General features: G+C 44.2%; 1 protein-coding gene across 4 annotated transcripts; it reads left to right on the forward strand.

Annotated features, from left to right (window-relative positions):
- The first annotated feature begins 8 nt into the window (after nucleotides 1-8).
- Nucleotides 9-27595, forward strand: Bpnt1 (3'(2'), 5'-bisphosphate nucleotidase 1). 4 transcript variants are annotated; one of them, XM_021635797.2, is made up of 10 exons: nucleotides 9-315; nucleotides 7296-7426; nucleotides 9634-9738; nucleotides 13403-13510; nucleotides 14965-15013; nucleotides 18352-18443; nucleotides 19453-19497; nucleotides 22205-22402; nucleotides 24047-24152; nucleotides 26433-27595. In XM_021635797.2, exons 2-10 carry the CDS (start codon nucleotides 7307-7309, stop codon nucleotides 26579-26581), a joined length of 972 nt encoding a protein of 323 aa, XP_021491472.1. In that variant the 5' UTR covers nucleotides 9-315; nucleotides 7296-7306; the 3' UTR covers nucleotides 26582-27595. The 4 variants fall into 4 exon arrangements, with proteins under 4 accessions (XP_021491472.1, XP_021491473.1, XP_021491471.1 ...); XM_021635798.2 differs by lacking the exon at nucleotides 9-315 and adding an exon at nucleotides 460-480; XM_021635796.2 differs by lacking the exon at nucleotides 9-315 and adding an exon at nucleotides 1355-1593.
- Nucleotides 27596-27794: the final 199 nt, after the last annotated feature.

Consider the following 27794-nt stretch of genomic DNA (forward strand, 5'->3'; position numbering starts at 1 on the left):
AGGTCTTCCCCGGGATCATGCAGGGGTTGAGAGAGAAGGATCCGCTAATAGTCAGCTCTCCCTAACCAGACACGTTTAATTAACTTGTCCGGGGTCAAAAACATAAGTAGCTAGCCTGACCCCGGCGGTGGTGACGCAGGCATTTAATCCTCAGCACTTGGAAAGCAGAGGCAGGGGGATCTCTGAATTCGAGGCCAGCTTGGCCTACAGAGTGAGTCCCAGTGGACAGCCAGAGCTACACGTGTTTCACAACTGTTATTTCGCCATTCTTATGCTACAGTTTAAAAAAGGAAGATAAAGGAGGAGGAGCAAAAGGTAATCGCAGGCAATTCGTAAACAAATGGTGAATAAACTCAAAAATATGCTCAAGTTTGGGAGCCAGGAGGACAGAGACTCATCTAATAAATTAGAACAAACATGAAGAAGTTTGATAACAAGTATTGGGAGAGGGGGAAAGTGGACTGCTGGTGGTACCTTACAGTAAGTAATGCCTTTCCCCCATTTCCATGTATATGTGTGGTGTGCATGTGTGTATACATTTTTGCATGTGTGGGCGTTCGTGTGGAAGGTCTAGATTGAGGTTGGGAATCATCTTCCAAAGCTCTTCCACTTTATTCAAGGAGTTGGGGTCTCCTGATCAAACCCATGATCGGTCCATATGGTTAAATTTGCTAAGCAGCTGGCTCTGGGGACGCCGGGCTTCCGCACCTGTAATTACACCCGGTGTTTAAGTGGTTTGCGGAGTTCTGGTGCTTTCACCCTCAGCTCTGTGTTGTCTGTTCGAATGGCAGCATTTGGAATGCAGTTGTAAAGGGCGTGTGTTGTGGATGTTCTTATCACACACGAAAGGTATGCCTGAATTCAGAGAAAATAAAGTGCAGGTTTTCCAAACATAGCTGTTTGTAAACGGTATACGTTGACATTTCTCGCTGGTGATAACAGGGTTGCTAGATTGTTTGTTTTTAATCCAGCACATGAAAAGCTGAGGTAGAAGGATTGCCATAAATTCGAAGCCAGCCTGATGACTGTAACATTATAGATATGAATAATTTAGGGTTTGCTTCTAATAACTAAGGTTTGAGAGTTGTAGAAAACACATAGAAAGTAACAAAACTTGTTTATTATCATCCTCATAAAATGATACGAGATTTTAAGGGGGAAAAAAAGTGTTGCTTTTATGAAAACAATCCCATAAAGGCAACTCATCAAAAACCAAAGCCGAGCCAGGTGTGCCGCGTGTGCAGGCGCAGCTATGATGTGTGGCTTAAGGCTAACCTGGGCTACCTAAACCCTGAGTCAGAAAACAAAACAAGCCAAAACTGTTGCAGAGGTGAAGGTAGGACGCCCGGAACCAGTACCCTGGAACTTCTAGCGGTTGGCGGCTTTGACGTAAACCTGCGCAAAACGCTCAGAACCGGCTTTTCCCCGACTGCCAGAGGCGCAGGGGAGCTTGTTGTGCGCCTGCGCCGACTCCCCGGTAGCGCAGCCGCGGTTGCGCCGTGCACGTTGGACCGGTGGACTTGGAGGGAGAAGGCACCAGGACGGCGAACGACCTGGTCGGACAGCGCTTTGGGGACACGAGGCGGGCTGAGTGTAAGTGTCTCCCGCAGCAGGGCGTAGACTCAGGTGGCCCCAGTGTCTTGGTCCAGTAACTGCTTGCCCTGGTGCAGATCAGAACAGAGCCAGGGGTTGTGATCCCAAGCGCCCTGTGGGAACACTGCCTCTAGTTCAGACGCATCTTGAAGCGTAGTGGCCACGTGTGGTTGTTTATCTGGACCTTTTCTTTCATGATGGAATAAGCTGCAAGGTTAAACTTGACTTTCGCTTCTTACTGCGTCCAAATTTGGAAACTTCATAATAGCAAATACTGTTTCAGTTGTCATTTCTCCCTATTAGTAGGCCGTTGTGATTTGGTTTTCCCCAGTAATAGCTGCATCGAACGGTGTATTCATTTTGTTTTTGTTAGAGGCCTCCAGTAGGAACGCGTTTCTTCACTCCTTGCATACTGGGCAAATGCCTGCATGTGCCAATCTTAATCACTTCTGGGGCTCTAAGTTTGCATTTCTTTTATGTACGATAGATTGAGTGATCAGCGCTTTTCTTTTTCTGGAAACTACTTGTCAAGGTACTTGCTTCATTTTTCATACTGAGGCGTAAGAGCCCCAAACAAAACAGCTCAGTTATTAGTATATGGTTTCGACTTTCCCTCTCCTTTTCTAAGTTATTACTTTGCTTCATTTATGGCATTTTGGTCACGTACAAGTGCTGTGGAGGCCAGAAGAGAAAAAGTCTTAATTTCTGTGTAAATTTGTTAATACATTGTTAATGACTTCTTAGTTTTATGTTTTAAAGGCCTATACAAGTTTATAAAACCATTCCTATAATTTTTGTTGTTTCATTCTTAATTAAAATCTATTAAAGAAATAGATTGACAGAGAAAAACAAGCTTAGGCTGGCTTTAAACCCAAGGTACTCTTGCCTCAGCCTCCTGAATTTTGGGATTATAGGAGAATGCTACCACTCAGGACTACCTGGAACGTCATAAACAAACAAAAACATTTAGTGTGTGCACACATGTGTGTATCTGTGTGTATTTTATATATATATACACACACACAACTTTTTTGGAATTTAGAGTATTTTGTTTAGGGTATGTGTGTGCATGCCTGGGTGTTTGGAGAAAGTACCCAACTTGGTCACCAAGACTAGCCTGAAACTAACTCCATACCTAAGGCTGGCATGTTACTCCCAAGCTCCAGACTCAGCTTCCTAAGTGCAAGCACTAGAAGCAAGATCACCACACCCATGTGATTACTATGTTTTGATAACTTGTAATAAGGAGATCTCTATTAATTGATCAGAATTTGCTCCATCATGCTCATTTTTATCTTTCCAAATACCTTGAACTTGAGCACTTTCACCAGGTTCCAAAGATAAATTATTTTAATGCTTTTACTGGGAACATATCAGACATTTTTGAATCCTAGTCTGCATGCTCACCATCTTTATGTGAATTAAAGATGAAGCACAAAAAAAAGATTGGTTTATTGTTTGCTTGGTTGGTTGGTTTGCTTTTGGGTTTTCTGTTTTTGTCTTGTTGGGGTTCTGTTTGGCAGGGAGGAACGGGGTTGCCCTTAATCCTAAGGCTGTGAGAAGAAACTGGTCATTTGAGCCTTGCTGCTTTTCTTCCTGTTGCTGTTCTGTTTCGGTTGGTTTTAAGGCAGTCTCTTACTGTGTACACCTAGCTGCCCTAGCACTTGATTTCTAGTCCAGGCTACTCTCATTTTTTTTTTTTTTTTTTTTTTTTTTTTTTTAGCAATTTTCTTAGTAGCCCCAGCCTTCAGAGTGGTGAGGTTACAGGCACCACCACCAATCCTGTGGTGTTACTCTCCATCCTTCTAACGTAGCAGGCATTATAAATGTTGGATTGAAGCAGACCCCAAAACATTTTCAAGCATGGGATTTGGGTTGTCTTTTTATTCAGCTTGTTTTAGTATTTACTTTAAGGCTCAAGCTAGAAAGAATTTGTTTCCCATCAGTCACGGTGTCATCTCCCAAGGGTCAGAATATTCTGCTGTATTTTTCCTCACCAGTGAGTAAGGAGCAACTTAGAGAAGGTGTTTATTTTGGCTCATGGTTTCAGGGGCACACAGGCCATCATGGTAGGAAAGACATTGCAGCTAGGACTCCATTCTTGGTGGTAGAAGCTTGTGTGTGGTTTCTTACATTTTGGTCAATCTGGAAGCAGAGAGCTGGAACAGAAAAAGGGGCAGTGTCAGTGCTGGGATAGTGAAGCCTTAAAGCCCACCATCTAGCTATCCCTTTCCTCTAACTAGGCTCAGCCTTGCTTCTACCCACAGTGTCTTAAAACATCACCAGCACTTGGTGAGCAAGTACTCATTCATGCAGACACATGAGCCCATAGGAGATGTTTACATGCAAACCATTGACACTTCCAAAAGGTATTTTGTGCTTTTTTTAACCTGTGCGTCTGTGTGTGGGTATGTATGTACTCATGAGTACAAGTGCTGTGGAGGCCAGAAGAGAATTAAATATCTGATCCCTTGGAGCTGGAGTTACAAGTATTTGTAAGAGCCCCACATGGATTCAGGGATCTGACCGCTAGGCTTCTCTAAGAACAGCGTATGCTCCTAACCATTGAGCCATCTCTCCAGCCCCTTACCTTTCTTTTTAACACTCCTCTGTGTACCCCTGTTGAACAGGAAACCACTGAAATGTGTTTAGCCAGTGTTTTCCGATGCTTGTCTGTAGGGTCAAGTGCCTTCCATGTAGGACTTACTTAATAATTACAACAACCCTGTATTTTTTTTTTTTTTCCAATTATGAGTTCAAGGATTGAGAGTTCAAATGGCTTTAAGTCTACAGCTAATGTATGCCCGGATGTGGACATAGAGCGTGGATTCCAGAGTCTGTCTTTAGCTTTTTTGTCTAAGCTTTTGAAAGGTCATGTTTCCATGAAATAGTACTTCAAGTAAGACTCATAAAGAAAGATGGGCATGTGTTATTTGAGCTGCTATAAGGAAATTACGTAGTGGCTAGTTTTAGCCATGTTCTTAGCCACCTGTCACTTCAAAAGGTAATTCCCACTTAGGTTCTCTGGGAAGACAGGCAGAGTGGAAAGACCAGTAAAAATCTCTTTTACATAATTAGTGCTTTGATAAGATTTTCTTCTTTATACCAAGAATCAAAATCGTATATAGTTCCTTAAAAACTATGGTAAGGAAACTACTAGGGTCAGGAGGGGTTCTATTCTTATGTCTTCCAAACTGATGTTCTCACCAAATTGTGGCTCATAAACATAGTGTGCATTTGTTAAGGAAGGTGCTGAGCAGGCAGCTTGGAAATGCTCTGCTGGAAGAAGAAAATGCTGCATATATGTGGCAAGCTTAAGAGGAAGTAGATTAATCATGCCCAAAGCCTGACAGGGCTCAAATGATTCCTGAATTGGCTCAAGGGTAAATGATGCTTATGGAGAGTTATAGTGTGAGAAAATCACTTCTCAGTCACCACTCCCACAAGTTCAACTCTCCTGGGTTTAACTCCGTAAGCATGCTGAGGGCTGAGTGTATTTCAGTGAGGAAGAACTTGCCTGGGGACCTCAGGTGTGATTTCCCAGCATCCCCTCCCAGGGGCTGGGTAGGGTTAGCAACATGAAACTACTTTCTAGTACAAAGTACATTAGATAAATGGCTGCTCCGAGATAGAAATGTTGGGGTAAGGCCAACGAAATGGTAAATTACTTCTGGATTTTATTTCTGGTGTTCCTGAGTCACTTGATAATGATCATGAATCACTTTATTCTACCTGCAACACCTAGTATGTAAAGAAAATCAATATAGCTTGAATACAGTAATACAAAAATACCACATGCATACCCATTTTATTTCCATCCTAATTCCAGACAGCTGTTGATCACAGGTGTTTTTCAGTAGTGCACATCAGTCAATTACATCATATCTCTCCCTTTTTAAAAAAGATTTACAAGCCAAGTGGTGGTGGCACACACCTTTAATCCTAGCACTCAGGAGGAAGAAGCAGGCCGATCTCTGATTCCAAGGCCAGCCTGGTCTACAGAGTGAGCCAGGAAAGCCAAGGCTACACAGAAAAACCCTATCTCGAAAAAAAAAAAAGTCATTATCTTATGAGTGTTCAGCCTTCATGTAAGCCAGTAAGCCAGTGTGCTGCATGCATGCCTGGTGCCTGCAGATGATGAAAGATAATCTAACCTACTAGAGTTACAGATGGTTGTGAGCTGCTGTGTGGGAGCTGGGAGCTAAACCCAGGTCCTCCGTGAGAGCAGCTGGTGCTCTTACTCATGTGGCCGATACTCCAGGCCCCTAGCCCACACACTTGTGTACTACCCATTTGTGGTTTTAATTCTTGTGATTAGATCAGAGGCAACAGAAAAGGATGCAAGTGGATTTCAAGGTGTGCCGAGTCAGCTACTCAGTTAGAAATTTGCAAAGGAACAAATGGTTTCTTTGTCCTTTATTTATGATCCCTGTGGATAAAGAATAATTATGTGCTCCTTGACAGAAGTAATGTTACTTGATTTTGAGTTGAGAGAGCTTTGTTTGTCTTGAGTTTTAAAGGGTTTTGTTGTTGTCTTTGAAAAATGTATGTTTATTTAGCCAGGCTGACCTAGAACTTGCTATATATAGCCTAGGCTGGTCTCCATCTTCAGATCCTCCTGCCTCAGCTTTCTGAGTGCTAGGATTTCATATAGGTCTAGGCCAGTAGTCGGGTCTTGTTTTTGTGCTTTGCTGTGATGGGGATTGAACCCAGTGCTTTGCGTGTACTCTACCGTTGGACTGCGTCTCCAGCCTGAGAGTTTTTGCCTTAGGCTGGTTCCCCATAAGCCCTTGGAGACAGAAGTACAGTGCAGCAATCTTTCTAGGGAATGTTGTTGAAATCATCTGTAGAGGGAAAGGAAGGAAATGGGAGAGAAGAAACCAGGCTGGGATACAGTGTCCACTAACACCTCAGTTGGCCTAGTGGAGTAACCCTTCAGAGAACCCTAATCTTTCTGTTGAAGCCAGGCGTGGTGGCATGTAAGTACTCAGGAGATGAGGCCAGCCTGGGCTACACAGTGAGACTGTCACATAAACAGACGGAGTGGAGAGGCCCAGCACTCAGGAGGCAGGGGCAGGTGGATCTCTCTGAGTTCAAAGCTACCTGTTCTACACAGGGAGCTCATGCCCCCCGCCCCCCCCCCCCAAGGGCTACCTAGTTGCAAATACATGCAGTTGGGGCTTTTTTGCTTATTTTGGTTTTCATTGGTTCATTTTTAAACAGTGCCAGGGTTTGCACACAGGGCCTTGAATTTGCTGGGCTACGAGGCACGCGCTTTACCCCCGGTTCCTCTTGCGGATTACCCTGTGTGATCTCAAGTCCCTCCGAAGCTCGCCACCCTCTTGCCCTTACCAGCTGCAGTGTGCAAAACATCAGCGCCTCAAGGGCAGTTGTTAGATAGGATATTTTTAGCTCCTAAGACTTCCACTTTCCATGTTACACACCCCACACTCGAAACTTCTTCACCTGCTGAGTTCATTTCTCCAGGCTTTGAATTCTTCGCTGACTACAAAAGAGTGTTATAGGGTTTGAGAGAGTTAATTCCAAAAGTGTGTCTTTTCCAAGCCTCTTTTAGTGTATGTTTAAAGAACCTGTGCAGTTAATTGAGGCAACCCCAGTTAACACGTGTTGGCTTGAATTCAGTTCATTGAAACTGGTGGCTGGTCTCTAATGTAGCAAAACCTTTCTGTCCTTTCCCTCAGAGCCTCTCATCATGGCTTCCAGCCACACCGTGTTGATGCGGCTGGTGGCGTCAGCGTATTCTATCGCCCAGAAGGCAGGAACCATAGTGCGGTGTGTCATCGCTGAAGGGGACCTGGGCATCGTGCAGAAGGTACTGCCAGTCCTGTCAGTTTCTGCAGTCATAGTTCTTGTCACATTCTGGACCAACTAACAAGTAAGATAGTGGAGATCGCAAAATCCTCAGCTTGGACATCTGCTTTGAAAATAACTCCACCCTTCATCCAAGAGCTTTGTGTATATGCCTGTGCCTTCTGACTAACGTTTACCTCCAGAACAGATCCTAATCTGTTTCCATACTTAGAACTTGTGACATGTTTGTGAAAACCTGATATTTAGAAAACTATTTCTCTTTTTTGTAACTTTTTATTGGTTCTTTGTGAATTTCCCATCATGCACCTCAATCCCACTTATCTCCCCTTCACCTCATACCCACCTTCCATCCTTGCAACCTCCCCTCACAACAGAGAAAAAGAAATCTTGTTGTGGAAGTTGTAATGTGTCAAAGCGTGTCCCATAGTGCACCCTTTTGCCCCCACTTCTCAGCTTGCAGATGTTCATGGCAGTGAGTCATTGGTCTGGCACGAGGCTTCTGGCTTCTGCTACGCTGTCAATACAGGAACCTCCCTGGGACTCCTCTCAGATAGCCTGTTGTTGCCAGTGTCGTGGAGGTCCTGCAGCTTGCGATCTGTCAACTCAGCCCCTTCATGCACTCCAGCAGTTCATGAGTGGAGTAGATGTTGGGATCTGGGCCTGAGGTAGTATCTGAGCTGGTAGCCTGCCAGCTCTCCTGCACCCACGCCACCAGGTTGAGCTCTCATGCCCCGCCCCAGCTGGCCCATCCGTGCCCACACCTTCAGAGCCAGCTCTACTGTACTGCCCAAGCTAGGGTCAGGGCCACTCTCCCAAGTGCTGCAGCAAGCAAGAGACAGGACCAGTTCTTTCACTCTCATGACCCCGGGCCCGTCTGCTGCCTGCTGTAGGGGGCAGGGGACAAGGATTGGGGAGCGCATCTCTCTCACCCACGTCACCACATGGCAGACACGCTGTGGGGCCAGGTCTCCTACGCTCACACTGTCAGGACCCGCTCACCTGTACGCTTGCCACCAGGGTCAGCGCTGCTGCGCTACCCAGGTAATGTGTTATAAAGAGGCCACATAGTGGTGCCAGGCACCCATTGTCCCAGCACTGGGGAGATGAAAGAAAGGTTCAGACACTCAAGGACAGCCTTGGCTATATGGTGAGTTCAGTGCAACCTGAGTTTTATAAAGCCCTGCCTCGACCCCACCTCCTCTCCACCTCCACCTTACCTCCTTTCTCACCCACCCCAAAAGTGGAAATTTTTTCTAGTATATTAATGAATCTCCTTCAGGACCTCTTGAATTACAAGGATAAGTGAGCCAGGCGGTGGCAGCTCATGCTTGGGAGGCAGAGGCAGGCTGATCTCTGTGAGTTCAAGGCCAGCCTGTTCTATAGGATGAGTTCCAGGACAGCCAAGGATACACAGAGAAAAACCCTGTCTTGAAAACCAAAAAAAAAAAAAAAAAAAAAGTTAGGGACATTATAGAGAAAGCTCTTTATACACTGGTAGTACAGTTTTAGCTTCACTTTGAAACAATATAAATTTGTTGTTGTTGTTTTGGTTTTGAGACAGGATCTTGTGCTGCTCTGGCTGGCCTAGAACTCACTATGTAGACTGGGCTGGCACAGGACTTTTGGGGCCTGGCCTGAAAATCACTGTGTAGACCAGGCTGGCCTAGGACTTCTGGTGAACCTGCTGCTTCTGCTTTTCAAGTATGGAAAGTGTATAGCACCACACTGGTAGTTTCCTGTCTCATAGCCTGTTTAAAGAAAGTTGGTGTCTAGAGTTTAATAAAAGAATTTCTCAGCTTGAGAAGAAAATATTCCAAATAATTTAGAAGCACCTTTGAGCTCTTGAACCACTGTGGACCTGGGAATGTCGCTCAGTGGTGTGCTTAGCATGCGCCAGGTATGGGTTTGTCTCCATCAGCACACACACACACACCCACACCCTGTGTTTCTAAACGGCTTGTTTGTGGCATGCGGTTTCACACTGTAGTGCAAGCTTACCTCAAATACATGGCAGTCCTCCTGCCTCAGCTTCCCAAGTGCTGAGAGTACAGCCACGCAGCACCACTGGCTTCACTTCCCAGTCCTAAGTCATTGTGAAGTTGAAATCTGGAAGTGTAGTGTAAATGATGTGGCTGCTGTGCCCTGGGGAGTCGAAAGACAAATTCTCCCAAGTTGTGTTTCTCAGTAGATTCGCATTCTTCCTTACAGACCTCAGCCACAGACCTGCAGACCAAAGCAGACCGCTTGGTGCAGATGAGCATCTGCTCTTCCCTGGCACGGAAGTTCCCCAAGCTGACAATCATAGGGGAGGAGGTAAGAGTTACCATGCCATGGAACTTGACAGCTGATGTGCTGTCATATCGTGGTTACAGTCTTAGCACTGGAGCTAGTGTTTGAACACAGAAGCGATCACGTTCCTTAGAGGAAATAATCTGATTTTACAATGTTTTGGTGCCCTTTTAGGCTGATTCTCCATTCTCAGTGATGGGAGACGTGGTCACCATTGTAATGAACATGCAGCTTTAAACCCGTCAGAGACGCGCAGTGGTAGAACATTGCCTACTGTGTGTGAGGCCGTGACGGGGGAGGATGTCTCAGTAATGAGACCATGTGGCGCACACGTGTGAGGCCCTGAGGTTGAGCATCAAAAGTTAAATTTTAAGAGTCAGTACAGTTCTAGAACTTTGAGATAGACTGGGGTTTTGGTTTGTTTCTTGTCCTTCGTTTCAGAAATCATTAGACTTGCATACTTATAACTGAAACAATAGCGTGTGTTTTGTTCTTTATTAAATAAGTTCTTTTACAATTTCGTACATGTATATAATGCATTCTGATTACTCACACCCCATACTCTTGGATTTTCCTCCCGTTCCTTTGTACACCCCCACTCCTTTCTTATCTCTTTCCCAAATTCATGACATTTGCTTTTATTTGTGTCCCATTTAGTTTAACCAGCACCACTTGTGTGACTGTTTGATTGGGACTAGCTGTTGATGGACCCGTTCTCTTTCAGACCCAGTGCAATAATCTGTAGTTGTTGTAAGTTTGTGATTGCTGTGGCTATTACCCCAATGATGATATTTTGCAGCCCTTTTCCCCGTGTTCCAACTTTTACCTTCTCTCTGCCTCCATCTTCTGCAAAGCTTGGTGGACCTTAGAGAGCATGGTATAAATTTCCTATTGAGAGCCAAGCAGTCAGCTGTAACTTTGTCTTACTACGCAGCCATATAGCTCTCCCTTCATCCTAGTTCACTAGAAAGAGAATCTTCTCTGATTATGTGGGATGAGTAGTTTGACACTGTGAATTTAGTAAAGCTGTAGAATTTAATTCCCTGATAAGGCATATGACCTCCCTTTTTTTACACTCTCAGACACTGGGGAGCTTTAAAGTACTAGGCCTGGATTTCCCCCAGTGAAGCAGACCTCAAATTCAATCAAGAGTGGTTAGGTACCTCCCTTAACAGTCATGCCACCATTGTACAAATGGACACAACTTGTCTTGACACATAGATACTGTAGCTTGTAGGGTTCACATCTGGGTAATACTTTCTTCTCCGCCAGCCTGCACAGTACCTTCTAGCACTCTGAAAGCTGGCCAGCAGAGAGACTGTTTCCAGATCATTTCTAACTTGGTTTCTCTAAATAATGCAACCAAAGTGTGCGTGTCATCAGCAGTAAGGTCTTATCATCCAATTCTAGTGTGCAGCCAAGAAAAATGACAAGTGCCTGTATTGCTTTAGGGGCCACAAGGACCTCCATGACCAGCTTATAAGGAGACACCACCCATATAACATTGGGGTGTTTAATGAACCATAGTTTCAAGCTTAATGAAACCATACAGTTTCTAGCCGTGTCTGGAATCTCCCTCCAACTTTTAGAAAGTCCATTCCAGCTGTTGGCAATAACCAGATGAGTTTGTTCTCATTAGTGAGACGTGGCACCTTTGGGCATGTCCAAGACTGGAGATGCTGAGCCATATGGTAGTTCTGTGCCTAGTGCTTTGAGGAATCTCCACACAGTTTCCATATTAGCTGCATTAGCTTACATTCCCCCCAACGGTGAATGAATTCCTTTCTTTCTACATCCTCACCAGCATTTATGATCTTTTGACCCCTCTCCCCACCCCCTACCCTCAAGACAGGGTTTCTCTGTGTAGTCCTGGACTCCCTTTGTAGACCAGCCAGGCTGGCCTTGAACTCACAGCAATCTGCCTGCCCCTGCATCCCAGAGTGCCAGGCTTACAGGCCTGGATCCTCTGGAAGAGCAGCATTGTTCTTACCTGCTTTAGCCAGCTCTCTAGCCCCTGGAGTAGATTTATGTTCATGGCAAGAGAGAAGGGTCAAGTTTCATTCTTCTTCCATTTTTCCTAGCACCAGTTTTTGAAGATGCTTTCTTCCCGTGTGTATTTTTGGTATCAAAAATCAGGTGGCTGTAATTGTATGACATGTTAGTCTGGGGTTGCCATTCTGTTGCTTTGAGTTACATGTCTGTTTTGCTGTTAGCACCCCCCCTCCTTTATTTTTACCACAGTTCTGTAGTATAATTTGAGATGAGACCAGATATGGTGATGCCTCTAGCATTGTCATTTTGCTGTCTGGGACCTTTTGTGTTTCCATTTGAGTTTTAAGATTTTTTTTTTTTTTTTTATCTTTTTATAAAGATAATCATGGTGATCTTGATGGGGATTACATTGAGTCTATATATTGCTTTTGCCTGGGATGGTCATTTTTACATCATAAATTCTACCTATCCATGAGCATGGGAGGCCTTTAATCTACCAGTCTCTGCCTTGATTTTTTTCTTCTGAGTTTTTTGTATTTTGAGACAGAGTCTCACTATATAGTCTTGGTTGGCCAGAACTCAGTTTGTAGACCAGACTGGCCTCAAACTCACAGAGATCTGCCTGTCTCTGCTTCCTGTGTGCTGGGGTTAAAGGCCTGTGCCACTGGGCCTGGGACTCTTTCATTTTAAGTTTTTATTGTAGAGGTTCCTCACCTTCTTGCTTCGGTCTCCTCTGAGCTATTTTGTTTGTTAAGGCTTCTGTAAATGAGATTGTTACCCTGATTTCTTCTTCAGTTTGTTTGCCTTTGATGTAAAAAGCATATCGTGTTTGTATCCTGACACCTTGCGGAAAGCATTGGTAATTCCAGGAGATTTCTGGTGGAGTCTTTAGCGTCTCCTGAGAAGATTGTCGTATCCTCTGCCGCCTTCTTCAGCCCTGGTTATGTTCCTTCCACTTCTTGTTCTTACTGCTCTAGCTAAGACTGAAATGCCATATTCCCTGTCTTCTTCCTAATTTTGCTGTTGGTGTTTGTTGACAGGGTCTTATTATATAGCCCAGGCTGGCCTTGGGCTCTTCCTGCTTCCGCCAGTCAGGAGTTGGGACCACAGGTATACTGGGCTCCATAAAAAGGGTTTTTTAAATGTTTGTTTTTCTCCTCACTTGAATCGCCCTTTTGTGGTGCTGGGGATCATACCCAGGTGCATGCTGGGCAACTGCTAAGCCACTGAACTGCATCCCAAGCCTCCTAGAGTGACACCCAGGTTCATATCCACTGCCTTAGTCTCCCAACATTCCAAGGGAAATTGGGAAACAAGTGTGGAAAGGAAAATGGATTTCTTTACAATTTTAGGTAAACAGGGAGGAGAAAAAGACTCTGGGTTCCTTCTAGATACTCCTGAATCAGGGTTTAAATGACCCAGCGGTGAGGTTGTTATCAGAACTAGAGATTTTCGGTGAGGAGGCTGTTCCAGGCTCCCCATACTACCAGCTCAGGGTGGAAGCTCTGGGGAAATTCTAATTCCTCACTTCATCTCTTCCAGCTCCTGCGAGTGTTACATTAGGTTTGCCATAAAAGCTCTAAGCATAAGAGGTAAAGGGAAGTGGCTAGGAACCCAGTTGCTGCATTTCCTGTTAGGGACACAATACAGTGTGAAAATAAATGGCTTCAGCAGTGTCACCTTGTCTCTGCTTCAGGAATTGCCTCCTGGGGAAGTGGATCAAGAGCTGATTGAAGACGGACAATGGGAGGATATCCTGAAGCAACCTTGTCCATCTCAGTACAGTGCTATTAAGGAGGAAGACGTAAGGTCCATCTTTATGCTTTTTACTCTCTAACTCTGTGTCTGTTGCCATTGTGATGGAAATACAATTTGTCCCTAGAGGGAAAGTGTGTGGTTACAAAATAGGAGCAGTCAAGCACTGAGTCTTTCAGAGCTGGCAGAAGCAGCAGGGACCATGTGGACACATGACTGACCCTCAGTGCACTGTCTTCTGTGGTCCTCCCCCACCTTCAGAAACCATTGTTAAAAGCAATTTCAGTGAGAGTCTTCCTGTGTTCAGTAGATCTGATAACAAAGCATTGTGTGGCCGATGGGGCTGGTTGTTCCTGAAAACCATGGATGTTTTCTCACGTGGGCTGGAGAGGTGGGTTGGCAGTTCAGAGCACTGGCTGCTTGTGGTGAGGATCCAGGTTTAGGCGGCCTGTAGCTCCAGCTCTAAGGGATCCTGGTTTTAAATTAATCAACATCTCACTTATGGAATAATTACTAGGCGAAAGAAATACAGTTCTGTGGGAAGAAGGATAAAAAGATAATAAGACAATATCAGGAGTGTCTCACAAATTCCCACCCAGTGTGCTGGGAGCGTGTGGGAGGACATTTTGAGTCACGTAGAAAGTCCTAAGCAGGAGGGATTTCTTCTTTAGTGCCTACCTTATGAGCCGTTCCATTTTCCTAGGTTACTGTGACTTGTGCCCTTAAGGTAATCAAACCTTTTATTTATGTTTTGCATCGGCACATGCAGGCCAGGCCTGGTGGTGCACTCTTTAATCCCAGCACTTGAGAGGCAGGTGGAGCTTGAGTTTGAGCCCAGCCCAATCTACGTAGAGAGGTCCAGGACAAACAGGGCTATGTAGAGATACCCTGTCTTAAAACACCACAAAATGATAATAATAATTCAGCACACACATATAAATGAGTAACAGCTTAACATTGTTAAATAGTCTCAGTGCCTTGTGGAAATTTTTCCCGGTAGCGCCATCTAGAGCTAATTTAGTTCATTGTGCTCAGTGTTCAAGTGACTGCGGACATTTATCAGCTAAGTCTTGTGAAACATGGCAAGGGTTCTTTTTTTTTTTTTTTTTTTTTAAAGAATCTTTTTTTAAGATTTTATTTTATTATTTATACAACATTCTGCCTGCACACCAGATCTTACTGTAGATGGTTATGAGCCACCATGTGGTTGCTGGGAATTGAACTCAGGACCTTTGGAAGAACAGCCAGTGTCCTTAACCTCTGAGCCATCTCACCAGCCCCAATGGCAAGGGTTCTTAAAGCAGCCTTTTGTTTAAATGGACTTACTCCATGATTAAGAAGCTTTTTGTTTGTTTGTTTTTACAATCAGGAAACGACGTTGGCTTAAGCCTTCCATGAGAACATGTTCAAGCATCTTTAGAAGGGGGGCTTTTAATCAGTGTAACTCTGAATTTTACAAACTTCACATTTCCTCTTTTTCTTTTGCTCATTCTCCTTTTGCAGCTTGTGGTTTGGGTTGACCCCTTAGACGGCACCAAGGAGTACACTGAAGGTCAGTATCACTCATCCACATGTGCAGCACTGGGGCGAGGCTGTGACGCACTAATGTGCTGTTCCTGTGTCGGATGAAAAGCTGCCCCTTGTCACACATGAGTAGCAACGAGAGGAGGTCCTCTTCAGATGCCACCCCGCATGTCTGCCAGCTCCAGTTCTGAGGTCCCACGTGGGGAAATAGGTAGCTGTAACACTTCTTAGCTGAGAGAAACGCTCCACACACCCTGGTCCCACAGCACCCCCACTCTCCCCTTACCACACAGGGTAAGCCAAGGTGGGGCACAGCCTCACCGACACCAGCTGATGGCTGTTGTTTCTCTCTGTACTTTAACTCTTAATCTTCCATACTGGTAACCTTGCCACTTAGGGCTCTCTCTATATACAATTTAATTCTATATGTGCAGTTAACTCTGTATACACTTTAATGCTCAGGGTCTGCTGGTCACAAGAGCCTCTAAAGGAAATGACAGCAAAATATCTTAATCAGTCAAGCCAGCTGGGTCCTTTAACTCAGAGTACAAGCGGCTGCAGCCCTGATAGTTTCTTGCTGTAAATACAAGGGGTTGTAAACAGAAAAACCTTAGTGCCTTTTACTTAATGGCAGCTCAGCAGTGAACAGCAGCTCGCTGGAAGGTAGAGTCCTAAGTGAGAAGGCCAGTAAAACAATATAGACTGCTTATCACTTGTTAAACTTAATAACTTAGAAACAGGCAATAATGTACACATTTGGCAGACAAAGGCAGATATTTACAAACATGCACACATACAATCAATAAATAAAATAAGGGAGCTTCCAAAGGTACCATTCATCTACATATATGTAAACATACAGATATAAATATGCATATATACATACATATATACAGACAATTAGACAGACACATTTTTGGATGAAGCAGATGGCCCCAACAACTTTAAGTCTGTCTTGAGTTTTTATACTCTAATACAAAGGTTCTCCATGTATGAAGAAATTATATCTAACTAAATACTCGGTTTATTTTAAATTTGAAGCAGTGGTTTTATCTATATGCTCTTATAAGTTCAAAGCAGAAGTTTTATCATCTCATTTCAAAGTACATTATGTGTTCAAAGCAAGTTTTTATGTCAAGGTTTTTCTAAGGAACAGTTGTCTGTCTTATCTTGCATAGCTAATTGTTTGTTCTTTGTTTCTATACTCATATGGTCTTTCTTAATTGTGTACGCCTGGGCCTTATCCTTGGACTAAACCTAGAATGAATGTATTTTCTTGATTATTTGTTTCAGTCTTGTTTTCTCTCTTGGTGTAAATCAAATGTTTGACATATGGAGGTTCATAGAGCTCCTAGCAGTTTTTGTTATACTGCAGGAGGGTTTTTTAATTACTTGAATCAAGTCATTCTTTCAAATCATCATCAGGGGTTATGAAATCATCTATTCGTTTCAACAGCACCATGTCATTAAGGTACATCTTCAAAATAACCTGCAGGAAATCTGCCCAACATAGTGAAGCAATTAGCAGCGAGGGTCTCTGCCATGCCAGATATATGAGACACGCATGGAAAGGCAGTATAGCAGCAATAAGCAGTCTTGAGGCAAAATCCTTTGGGCCTTGCCTACAGGAGGGATACAGCCAGTCGTCAGATGGGCTACCTCTAGCTTGCTTGCTTGCTTCTGCCAATCCAGGATTCAATTGCTCCTGATTCTCCCCTCATCTCAGTCTCAAAGTAACCCTTCACTGTCCCCTTGTCTGAGGTTATCATGGATAAGAAAAGCCACAAAGCAGAGACATAAAAGTCAGGGGGAGCTGTGTGATAGCTCACACCTGTGGTCTCAGCACTCTGAGGCAAGAGGACTGCTCTGAGTTTGAGTCCAGCTTGAGCGAGGTGCGTGGTGAGTCCTGGGTCAGCCGGGGCTACAGTGAGACCGTGTCTAGACAAAGCAAAGCAAGCGAGTCAGAAGAACCATAGTCTCAGAGCTGGACTTAGGGTTTTTAAAGCCGGGAGTTGTGTTTTTGAAATAAAGATATACATTGAGAACTTGTGATAAGGCGGGAAGATTGAGGTCATCCTGGCCTTCATAGTGAGTTCTGGGGCAGAGTGAGACTGTCTCAAAGCAGCAGCAGCAGCAGACCTCGCCCCCCAGGAAGACATCCTTAAGTTTACCTTTGTTGGTTCCCAGCTCTGTGGGTATTTTTTATGACTGCCAGAGGAAGTCTTGGATGAGACAGAGCAATAATGACTGAATATATATGTCAGTCTAGTCTGTCAGTGTGTGTGTGTGTGTGTGTGTGTGTGTGTGTGTGTGTGTGTGACAGGAATACATTCTGTGTGAGGGTGTGTGTGACTGTATATGTGTGTGACAGTACATGGCAGTATGTGAGTGTATTTGTCATGTGTAAGTACTGTGTGAGTATGTCTGTGTGTGGAATGTGTTTACATACTGTGTGAGTGTGTGTGTTGTGTGTCAGGCATATCGAGAGCATGTGTGTGAATGTGTGTAAAATGTGAATATGAACTTTGTGAGTGTGAGGATATGTATTAGAGTGTATGTGTGAGAGTCAGTGTGTTTGTGTGTGTGTGTACGTATTCACGTCTGTGGCACACATATACTCAATGTGTGTCTGTGTAGGTATGGCCCAAGCATATGTACTCTAGAGAGTACACATGTGTACTGCGTTTGTGTGTGAGAGAGACACACATATATGTACTGTCAGTGTGTACTGAGAACAGGAAGTCCACCCTAGAGCTTTGATTAACCAAAGCTGCGATGTCTGCCTGTTACTTCATGATCTAGTGCCTCGTGATGATCTCCAGTCCACACTGAAATGCCTGCCAGAGGCGGGGAGCTAAGTGTGGGGAGGAACTCGGGAGTAGTCTGCTCCGGCAGGCAGAGCACACTGGATGAGGTAGAAGGAGCAGGGGGAATCTAGTAATGGTTGCTGTGGCTTTCATGGATTTGCAAACTACTAAGGAGAGTGGAGTCTGGGTTACTGACTCCGTTTGGTGGCTGTGATCCCCTTCTGTCCCTGCCCAGCTCTCTTAGAGCTATTTGCCTCAAGTGGAGTTGTCTGTGGGTGAATCATTACAAACCCCACACCTCCACTGCAGAAGTAACTAGCAGTCAGGCACGGTGCACACGTCCTTAATCCCAGCCCTCTGGAAGTGGAGAGGGGTGGATCTCTGATTTACAGAGCAAGTTTCAGGACAGATGGGGCTACACAGAGAAAATATGTGCCTGCAGAAACCAAAAAATATAATAATAATAATAATAATAATAATAGAGAGTAGCAGTTGTTTGTTTGACGTACTAGTGGCACACGGCAACATGAGAGAGTGACATACTTACTCTTCTTCGTAGGTTTACTTGACAATGTAACAGTTCTCATTGGGATTGCTTATGAAGGAAAGGCCATTGCAGGCGTCATCAACCAGCCATATTACAACTACCAGGTACTGCCTCCAATGACACAAAAGTATTAGATATAGAATTAGAGTGTCCAGCGAGTCCAAATGCCATCCAGTCCAGCCGTTACCTCGCCCATTTGCACAACCAGGGACTTCGAGTGAGGCTTCCCAGGCTGCCATTCACCTATTGAGCTAGAACTTTCTAAGGGTATTGGGGCCAGGAATGTAGATGTGGGTAATGGACTGAGTGCATTGTACTTTTTATATATTTATGATTCAGTTGCAATAGTTTGGAAATGTTCCATTTGGCTCTTGACTACTGTGGTCATTAAGACACCTGGCTTACAGCTAGTTCTTAAAGCCCTTTGCAGAAACAACCATGTCAGCAAGGAATAGATGCTTGCCATATTGCTTCTCAATTACTGCTGCTGCGCGGGGCCCAAGCCACTGTCAGTACAGTTAGCCCACTAACGATGCTCATTGCCCCTTCCTCTGACTCTTTCTTCCAACCTGCTTTGACTTCCTGCTGTACTTGAAAGACACTATCCCCTTTGAAAATAAGAGACCAATATAATCTCAGAGCAAGACTATATCATTAAATTTTAAAGAAAGTACTGAAATAAAATATTTAGAGTTTTCATACTAGTGTGAATTTGATGAACTTTGGAAAACAAATGAACCAGAGTGGAGCCTATCACTTCTGAATGTCCTATTCGACAGCAGGCTTCATATTTGTTTAGGTGTAATGCAAGCTTGTTAATTCCTGCTGCATATATGATTAGAAATATAATGTATTTCTTGGGTTTTCCCATAGTGGCTCTGCATTGTTAGGCAAGTCAGACTTACAGTGTGCCTCTACTCTCTGCACAGTAGCACACTTGGACACAGGTGTGTGATTTTAACAGTATTTCTTAAAAGAAGGGTACTTAATTCATAGAAAAAGAGTTGTGCATGGCCCCTTTTATCTAAACTAGAGGTGTTAAATACTTATGAATTGTTAATGATTTTCATCCCTTATTTCTGAGACTAGAAAACTTGTATTCATTTTCCACAGAACAATGAAAAGGAGAAGTTCAGGGAGCACAGGAATGAAGCAGAGGTGAGACACAGCTAGTGTTTGGTTCCAGTCCTAGGGAGGAAAGAGGCAGGCACTGTGGCATCCGGACACCCGGTGCATCGGTTCATTCCTCCTGTCGTGAGCCTCTTCTTCCTTCTCCCTGTGCTATGTTCTCTTCACCCTCTGTGCCCTTGCCCTCTGTGTGTGCCCTCAAGTGTGTTGCGGCAAGTAGACACGGGAAGGCTGGCTGCTGCTGTTGTCCGGGGCAGAAGATGCAGTCATCATCGTAGCTGAAGCTTACCCGGCTCCCTCTGTGCTACCAGGGATCACAAGTGTTAGCTCTTGTAACACTCACTACACGGCTGTCCACGTTAAAGAAAAGGATACTAACTGGCCTGGCGATGCAGGTCTCTGCTCTCAAATACTGAGGAGGCTGGGGCCAGAGCATTGCAAGTTGAGGGGAGTCCTGGGCTACCAAAGAGCTCAAGACCAGCCAGCCACTAAGGGAGACTGTCACAAAAGAAAAAGTAAAACGGATGAGGGTGCAGCTCTGGTAGAGTGTCTGTCCAGCACATGTGAGGGTTCAGTTCCTAGAATGAACACACACGTGCACCCGCACACACACGAAGGGGGGAACTGAAGCACTGAACTTGTCCGTGTCAAGTTGGGTAAACAGCAGAGCTGGGATTCAAAGTGAGTTCCAAGCCAAGAGTTTTAATCTCTCCTGCTCTGAACAGCTGAAAGTTTATGTTTGATGCTAACTGAAGACAGCATGAACTCCATCTGTCTTTGTGTTGGAGCTGGCTTCTTAACCACAGTCACCTGGAAGGACGAGTGCCAGCCTTCCTGCGGAACCTTTCCAAGAAAGAGCAGAGGGCAGCTGAGATCATGAGCCCTGGGGAAGGCCAACTGGCCTCACATGGGATTGCATTAAGGACACTAGGGTCCTTAGGCCAGTCTCTTGTCTTGGAAGTCACTCATAGAGGGAGTGAACTCTTTTGGAAATTAGCTCTCGTTGTGTTTCCCATGCTAGCCTGGAATTCACTATGTTGCCCAGGCTTGTCTTGAATTCACAATTCTCTTGCCTCTACTTCCCATATGCTGAATTGCAGGCAATAGCCTCATGAGCATCTAGAGTTAGCCAGAGGGAACTTTCCAGATTCCAGGTGTGCACCATAGTCAGGGGGCAAGAGAGGGTGTGCACTGACATTCCTAGCAGTGATGGTTGGCTTTGGCTCCTCTGTTGCCCCATGGCAGGAGGCACAGTCAGTAGTCAGCCTCCTCGGGGAAAGCCTCCCCTCTGCAGAGCCTTCCTACCCCAGGCTGTTTTCCATGACCAGAAAGTGCAGGTGTATAAAGGCGTTTCCTTCTGATCTGGGGCTCCTCTGAAGAGCTCTAGTGTTCCCCACAGTCACAGCAGAAGCTGCTGCTTAGCAGTCCTGCAGCCCACATCTGCTCTGCCCACACTGTTTCCTTCTACAGGGCTGATCCTGCACACACCTTGCCAAACACCCCCCTGCCCCAGACCCTGCTTCCCAAGGCACACAGCCGGACACATAAGCCTATTTCACCCTGCAAGTGCCAGTGTGCTTCTCAGGAGACAAACGATGCCTTTGAAAACATTTGGACATGTTGGCTCAGGTTGCCCAGTGTCCACTTTGATGAACACAGCAGCACTAACCTGTAGTCCCACCGCTTCAGAGGCTGAGACCCACATGGTACACATACATACATATATACATACATACATATATACATACAGTCAAACACTCACACACATAAGTTAAAGCTAAGTCTTTCTGAGGCCAGCCTCAGGTAAGCTGTGGCTGCATAGAGACCATGTCTCCAAAACCAAAATGAAACGAAAAGAGCTTTGAGCCCAGATGTGCTAGACTTTGGCAGGAACATCCTAGACTGGCTAAGGATAACAGTATCTGCTTGAGGGCTGCTTTGGAGATCAGCAAGGCTAATGCATGAAGACCTTAGTGTGGTCCTGATGCATCCTTGCTGAGTGAATCCCATGCCTGTTCTCACCACACCTCCCAGGCTAATGTGATATTGTGTTAAGTTTGGACTTTCTGTGTTAGCGTCAAGTTTACTTGTCCTAAATACATTCCCCCTGTGAAATATCCATCTAGCAATGTGGTTGAAAAGTCTTTGAGCTCCTCAAGGGAAAATACGGATTCTAAGATTGTGTTGTCATTGTCACTCTCTCAGAGCAGTTATCAACAAAATCCTAGCCCTGTCTCCACTGTCCACGGCCTTCTTCAGCAACAGCCTGTGTGGTTGCTCTGTCTCTGTGGCAGCAAAATACAGCCTCACTTAGGTAACACAGTTCCTATTGTCCCTTGAATAATGAAAGCAGTGATCACTTCCTGGAACTTCAGTGTCTTTTAAAATGCTATTTTCAGCAGTTTAATAGATAGATCCATGGATGATTCCAAAAGAAACAGTAATCAGAGTATAAAGGTCACTTTCCTGAGGACAACAGTGTTCCCTTTTTTTTTCTTTTGAAACTTGACAAAAGCAGTAATGGGGATAATCAAATTATTATCAGGATAAATTATTTGTCTATTTACTGTCTTTGTATAACATTGGGTGTTTTTAACTTTTGAAACTAAAAAAAAAAAAAAAAAAATGTCCTGTGTTGCAAACTTGGTAACTTCAACTAAGTGTACCTGACTTCCTGTTCCCTTTGTGGCTGACATCTTTCCCCAGTAACGGTGAGCTTTGTTGTCATCTCACACAGGCAGGACCTGACGCTGTGCTGGGCAGGACCATCTGGGGAGTTCTGGGTTTGGGTGCTTTTGGGTTTCAGCTGAAAGAAGCACCTGCTGGGAAGCACATTATCACCACCACCAGATCCCACAACAACAAGCTGGTCACAGACTGCATTACAGCCATGAACCCCGACAACGTGCTGCGAGTAGGGGGAGCAGGAAACAAGGTACAGAAAGCACGTGCCATTGGCTCTGAAGTCTACTGTCATTGAAGGAAATGCTGAGCTTATAAAATGTGAAATAAACTGAGCCTGTGGTACAGGCCTGTTGTCACAGCTCCCCAGGAAGCTGAAGCAGGAGGATTACAGGTTAAAGCCTGCCTGGGCAACTTAGTGAGGCCCTGTCTCAAAATGAAAACTGTAAAAGGGCTGGGAACAGAGCTCAATGGCAGGGCACTTGCCTAGCATAATTGAGGCCCTGAGTTCAATCTCTAGTACACGCATTCATGTGTGTGTGCGCACACACACAATGCAATAAAAGTGTAAACGATAAGGTTAAGTATTACAGAGTTTGGCACTGGTATCACATTTAAAATTACAGAAATGTAAAGGTACAGAGTTTAAGGTACATGTCAGTTGTACAACACAAATTTAGCATGAGTAAGACCCTGGATTGGAACCAAGCATGGCAAAAAGAAGAAGGAAAAAGTTTAAGATTCAGCCTTTTTCATACAGGATACTAGCCCATATTGCTTGCCAACGAGTTTAGCTCTCAAGAGCCTTCCTGGATTCTTTCTAGACCTTCCTTCTATAAACTCAGATGTGTGCCTGCCTATGCCCTTTCTGCTGCTCCCCCATTCCTTTAGCCAGGCCTCCAGCCTCCTCAGAACATCATGGAATGCAAGACAGTTTGACATACTCCCCAGCCTTGATCTCCTCATGTCATTGCACCCTTGATATCATCCTGGTGACATCGCTCAGCAGCCTCAACACTCCTCACAACCAGCTGGGGCTCCTCATCCTTCCACTTGCACTCCACATGCTACCTGAGTAATGCCACCATTTTCATAACTGTTCCAGCAGATACCCAGTCTCCTTCCTTCTGTATACCCCAACAACCTGGCACTACCTGCATACATAACATTATCCTTCCCTGGTATCTCTCCTTTTTCCTGTCATCATCCTTCAGAGTACTGCTGTAGCCTCCTCCAAATGCTCTTTCTAGTCAGTCCAGTCTTCACAGATCCCAGGAAGACAGTTAAATGCAAAAGGCCTTCATTCCTGGCACCAGGGAGATGGAGACAGGAATAACAGGAGTTCTAGGTTATCGTTGGCTATAAATCAAGTTTGAGTACAGCCTAAGCTACGGGAGCTTCTGTCTCAAAGAAACCAAGTAATACCATTAATAATAATGGTTCATAATTGAATAGTGGAAAGAGCAGTAGATAAGAGTTCTGAAGTCCCTGGAAGCTCCTGCTGGCCTGGTCAGTGCCACACACCCGATAGACTGTTGTGGTGCTGTTGAATATTTCTCTATTACTTAGTGATGGTCATTTTTTTCGAAATTTAAAAACAGTACTTGTCCAGTAGTGACTGTATTTCCTTTACAGTAAGAAAAACCATGTGAATAAGAAAAATTAATCCAACTTGAACTGTGGATGGTAGCTTAATTGATCCTGTTTTTCCCCTTTAGATTACTGTATATTATTATGCACCAGTTTTATTTCCTTATAATACTGGTATTACTTCACCTGTCGCACACTTTAAGTCTGACAGGAAGTGTTGAAATGCCTTTAGTAAGCACAAACAGTTTTTCTTGCTGGCATCTCAGTCATTACATGGTAGGGGTAATTGTTACTTTTAACCTTACAGATTATCCAGCTGATTGAAGGCAAAGCCTCTGCTTATGTATTTGCGAGTCCTGGATGTAAGAAATGGGATACTTGTGCCCCGGAAGTGATCTTACATGCTGTAGGAGGTTAGTCCATTTTATCTTGGAGAATTATGGCTTTTATATTATACTCAGACGTTATATTTCAGCAATATTCTCTCCTTTTGTAATTTTATTTGTATGTGTGTTTTGTCTACATGTATGTCTCTACCACATGCATGGCTGGTGCTCTTGGAGGCTAAAAAAGGGTGTGGGATCACCTAGAACTAGAGTTACAGACAGCCTTCATGTGGTTACTAGCAATCAAACCGATATCCTCTGGGGGATTAGCCCATGAATGCTTTTAATTGCTGAACCATCTATTCAGCCCTCAAGTAAATTTCTTTACCTAAGTTCCTACAGTGCAAACATTGGAGGAAAGCCTAGAAATGATTCCATCCAAGCCCATCATTCTTACATCAGCAAGGAAATTTTTCAAAGAATTTAACTTTCAGTTTTTAGCCTTTGGGAAGCGTGGATTTTCATCTTCATACAGTTAATTTAACCCTTATTTTGTTGTTGCTCCACTTGTTTATTTCATTAGGACAAGGTCTCATTGTATCTCTGGCTGGCCTGGAGTTCCATTTGTAACCCAGGCTCAGAACTTCAGGGAACTTTCTCCTTTTCCAGAGGACATTAATTTAATTCCTAGCACCTACATCTGATGGTTCATGTTACCTGTAGTTCTAGCTTCGAGATGCCTTCATTTGACTTTTACTGTTGTATTTGTGTGACCCTTTCTTTAAAAATCAGACAAATGATGGGGATGGAGGTATAGCTTGGAGGTGGAACACTGGGTAGCATGTATGAGGCCCCAGTTCTCTGTCAGCTTGACACAAGCTGGAGTCATCTGAAAGGAGGGAACCTCGGTTTAGAAAATGCCTCCATAAAATTGGGTTATAGGCAAGCCTGTGGGGCATTTTTTTAATTATCGATTGATGGGGAAGGACCCATTGAGGGCTATGCCATCCCTGGGCTAGTGGTCCTGGGTTCTCTGGAAAAGCAGGCTGAGCAAGCCAGTAAGCAGCAGTCCTCCATGGCTCCTGCCTCCAGGTTCCTGCCTGGTTTGAGTTTCCCTTGGCTTCCCTCAGTGGACTGTGACTGGGATAAGTGAGTCAGATAAACCCTTTCCTTCCCAAGTTGCTTTTGGTCTCAGTGTTTCATCATAGCAGTTATTTTGGGAAGTGTGCTTTATAATAAGAGAAATTTTACCAAAATATTCAACTGCATGTCTGGAGAGATGGCTCAGAAGTTAAGAGCGCTGGCTGTTCTTCTAAAGGTATATTGTGTTCAATTCCCAGCAATCACATAGTGACTCATACCCGTCTGAAATAAGATGTGGTGCCCTCTTCTGGTGTGCAGGTACAAATGCAAGCAGGATGCTGTATAAATAATAAATAATAAAGAGCACTGGCTGTTCTTGCAGAAGACTCAGGTTCAGATCCCAGTGTCCACATAGTGGTTGCCAACCATCTGTAATTCCAATTCCAGTGGATCTGGTGCCCTCATCCGACCTCCAAGGACACTAGGCACTCATGTGGTACATAGTATACACATGCAGCTAAAATACTATACACATAAAATAAATCCTTTTTTTTTTTTCTGATAATGTTTTTAAAAAAGAAGATGTACAACTTGAGAGCATAGGGCCATTGCTCAGTGGCAGGGCTCATATGGCATATGGGAAGCACTTGGTTCAGTCTCAAGTTCCAAAAACAGGAGGGAAGCAACAGGCTATTGGGCCAGAACTCCTGAGATACAGGCAAGGTCACTACAAATTCTGGGCTAGCCAGGGCTGTATAGTAAGTTTTTCTTTTTTAAGTCAATCCTGAATGACTTAGACTTTTTCTCAAAAATAAGAGAAGAGTTATGACATAACTGAGGAATTAGGAGTACTGTGCAAGCCAAGTTCCAGAGTCTGTCAAAAGTGTACTCATTACCTGAAGGAGTGTTACACTCCTTACGGAGGAGGTTCTCAAAGTAACATCTTAGGACTGATTAACTAACTGAGTAATTAAAGTGTCAGCTGCATTCATCTTTAACCAAAAAAATAAAAAAATAAAAACAGGGCTGGGGATGGAGCTCCATGGTCGAGTGCTTGCCTGCTGTACATGAAAGCAGTGGTTTAATCTCCAGCAGACATTCTGCAGTCACTTAGGATTAACTAGAATGGTTTAGCCATAGTTCAGTAGTAATGCATATGCTTAGCGTGAACCTGGGTACTCAGTGCTCGGTGAGCTCAGTACTCCCCAGTCTTGTCCCCCAAAGCAAAACCCTTGAGATGTCCTGCTCCAGCTACCCATTAACTTCGTGTGATGTTTTCTGCAGGGAAGCTGACAGACATCCATGGGAATGCTCTGCAGTACAACAAGGAGGTGAAGCACATGAACTCTGCGGGAGTCCTGGCTGCGCTGAGAAATTACGAGTACTATGCCAGCCGGGTCCCGGAGTCCGTCAAGAGTGCGCTCATCCCGTGAAGGAGAGCTTCACTCGCTTCCTGAGGACTGATAACTGATTAGAGCACCAGCTGCATTCATCATTGATCAGTGGTATTTAGGGATAGAAAATGGGATTAAGGAATTTCCCTTTATGTAGTCTAATAATCTTATGATTTAGGCATACAATACATTTTATTTGTTGTTTCTCCTGCCTGAAAAACATTAGCCAGGTGTGGGGGTGCTTGCAGTAGCCATAGCTCTTCCAGTGGTTGAGCCAGGAGGATTGCTGGAAACCAAGGCCTCAAGCCCAGCCTCCACTGCACAGCAAGACACGGCCCAAAATAAAGAGAAAAACAAAAAGGGAATTTACATTTATTAATTAGCTAACCAGATCAAATTGTGTTGACATGTGGATAATATTTTTAATTTTGATGTCTTAAATGGTCTTGCTGGCTTTTGGTTAGTTGGTTGGTTGGGTTTTTTTGTTTTGTTTTGTTTTGTTAGTGTTGCCTGGGTTTTGTTGTTGGGGTTTTTTTTGTTTGTTTGTTTGGTTGGTTGGTTGGTTGGTTGGTTTTTCAAGAGACGGTTTCTTCTGTTTAGCTCTGGCTGTCCTGGAACTCAATCTGAGGCCAGGCTGGCCTTGAACTCAGAGAACCCCCTACCTCTGCCTCCCAAGTGGTAGAACTGAAGATGTGCAACACCACTCTTGGCTGTTTTTTAAGAGGAGAAAGGAAAAGGATTAGCTCCAAACTGCTGTCTAGGTCAATTTTAAAATCAACATTCCTGCTTATACACAAGATTTCTTCAGGGCACAGAATCTTAACTTGTTCCAGAATTTCAGTTTTGTTTTTCACAGTAATGTTTAAAATTTCTGACTCCAACTAAGAATGCATATAATGATATTATTTATGTTGATAGATTTATGGGGAAAGTTTCTTTAAAATATTTAGTTATATATCTTCATATTATATATCATTTTTTCAAAAGTATTTGAAAATTATGAATACTGTGGGGATTAATTTATTCTCATCATCATTAAAATCATAATTGGAATGTTGGGTAATTTTCTTGTTCCTTCCACGTAGAGAATGTAACACTCATTAGCTTGATGGTGACTTGGTGACTTTGAATAGACTGAGAAGCCTACCTGCATCACGAAACAGGGTCCCAGAAAGGATGAACTAAGCTGAAGATCAGCCATAAGTGTGGTGCCCAGAAGGAATGAAAGGGGAAGGAGAAAGCCAGGTTCCCT

The sequence above is a fragment of the Meriones unguiculatus genome, chromosome 11 (genome assembly GCF_030254825.1).
Source record: "Meriones unguiculatus strain TT.TT164.6M chromosome 11, Bangor_MerUng_6.1, whole genome shotgun sequence".
In the NCBI taxonomy this organism is placed as follows: Eukaryota; Metazoa; Chordata; class Mammalia; order Rodentia; family Muridae; genus Meriones; species Meriones unguiculatus.

Bases quoted from the DNA above. Each gene is read 5' to 3' on its own strand.
- Bpnt1 (XM_021635797.2), top strand. From the start codon at position 7,307: ATGGCTTCCAGCCACACCGTGTTGATGCGGCTGGTGGCGTCAGCGTAT. The intron at 9,739-13,402 runs GTAAGAGTTACC...TCTCTGCTTCAG, and splicing joins TGACAATCATAGGGGAGGAG to GAATTGCCTCCTGGGGAAGT. The intron at 15,014-18,351 runs GTCAGTATCACT...TCTTCTTCGTAG, and splicing joins CACCAAGGAGTACACTGAAG to GTTTACTTGACAATGTAACA.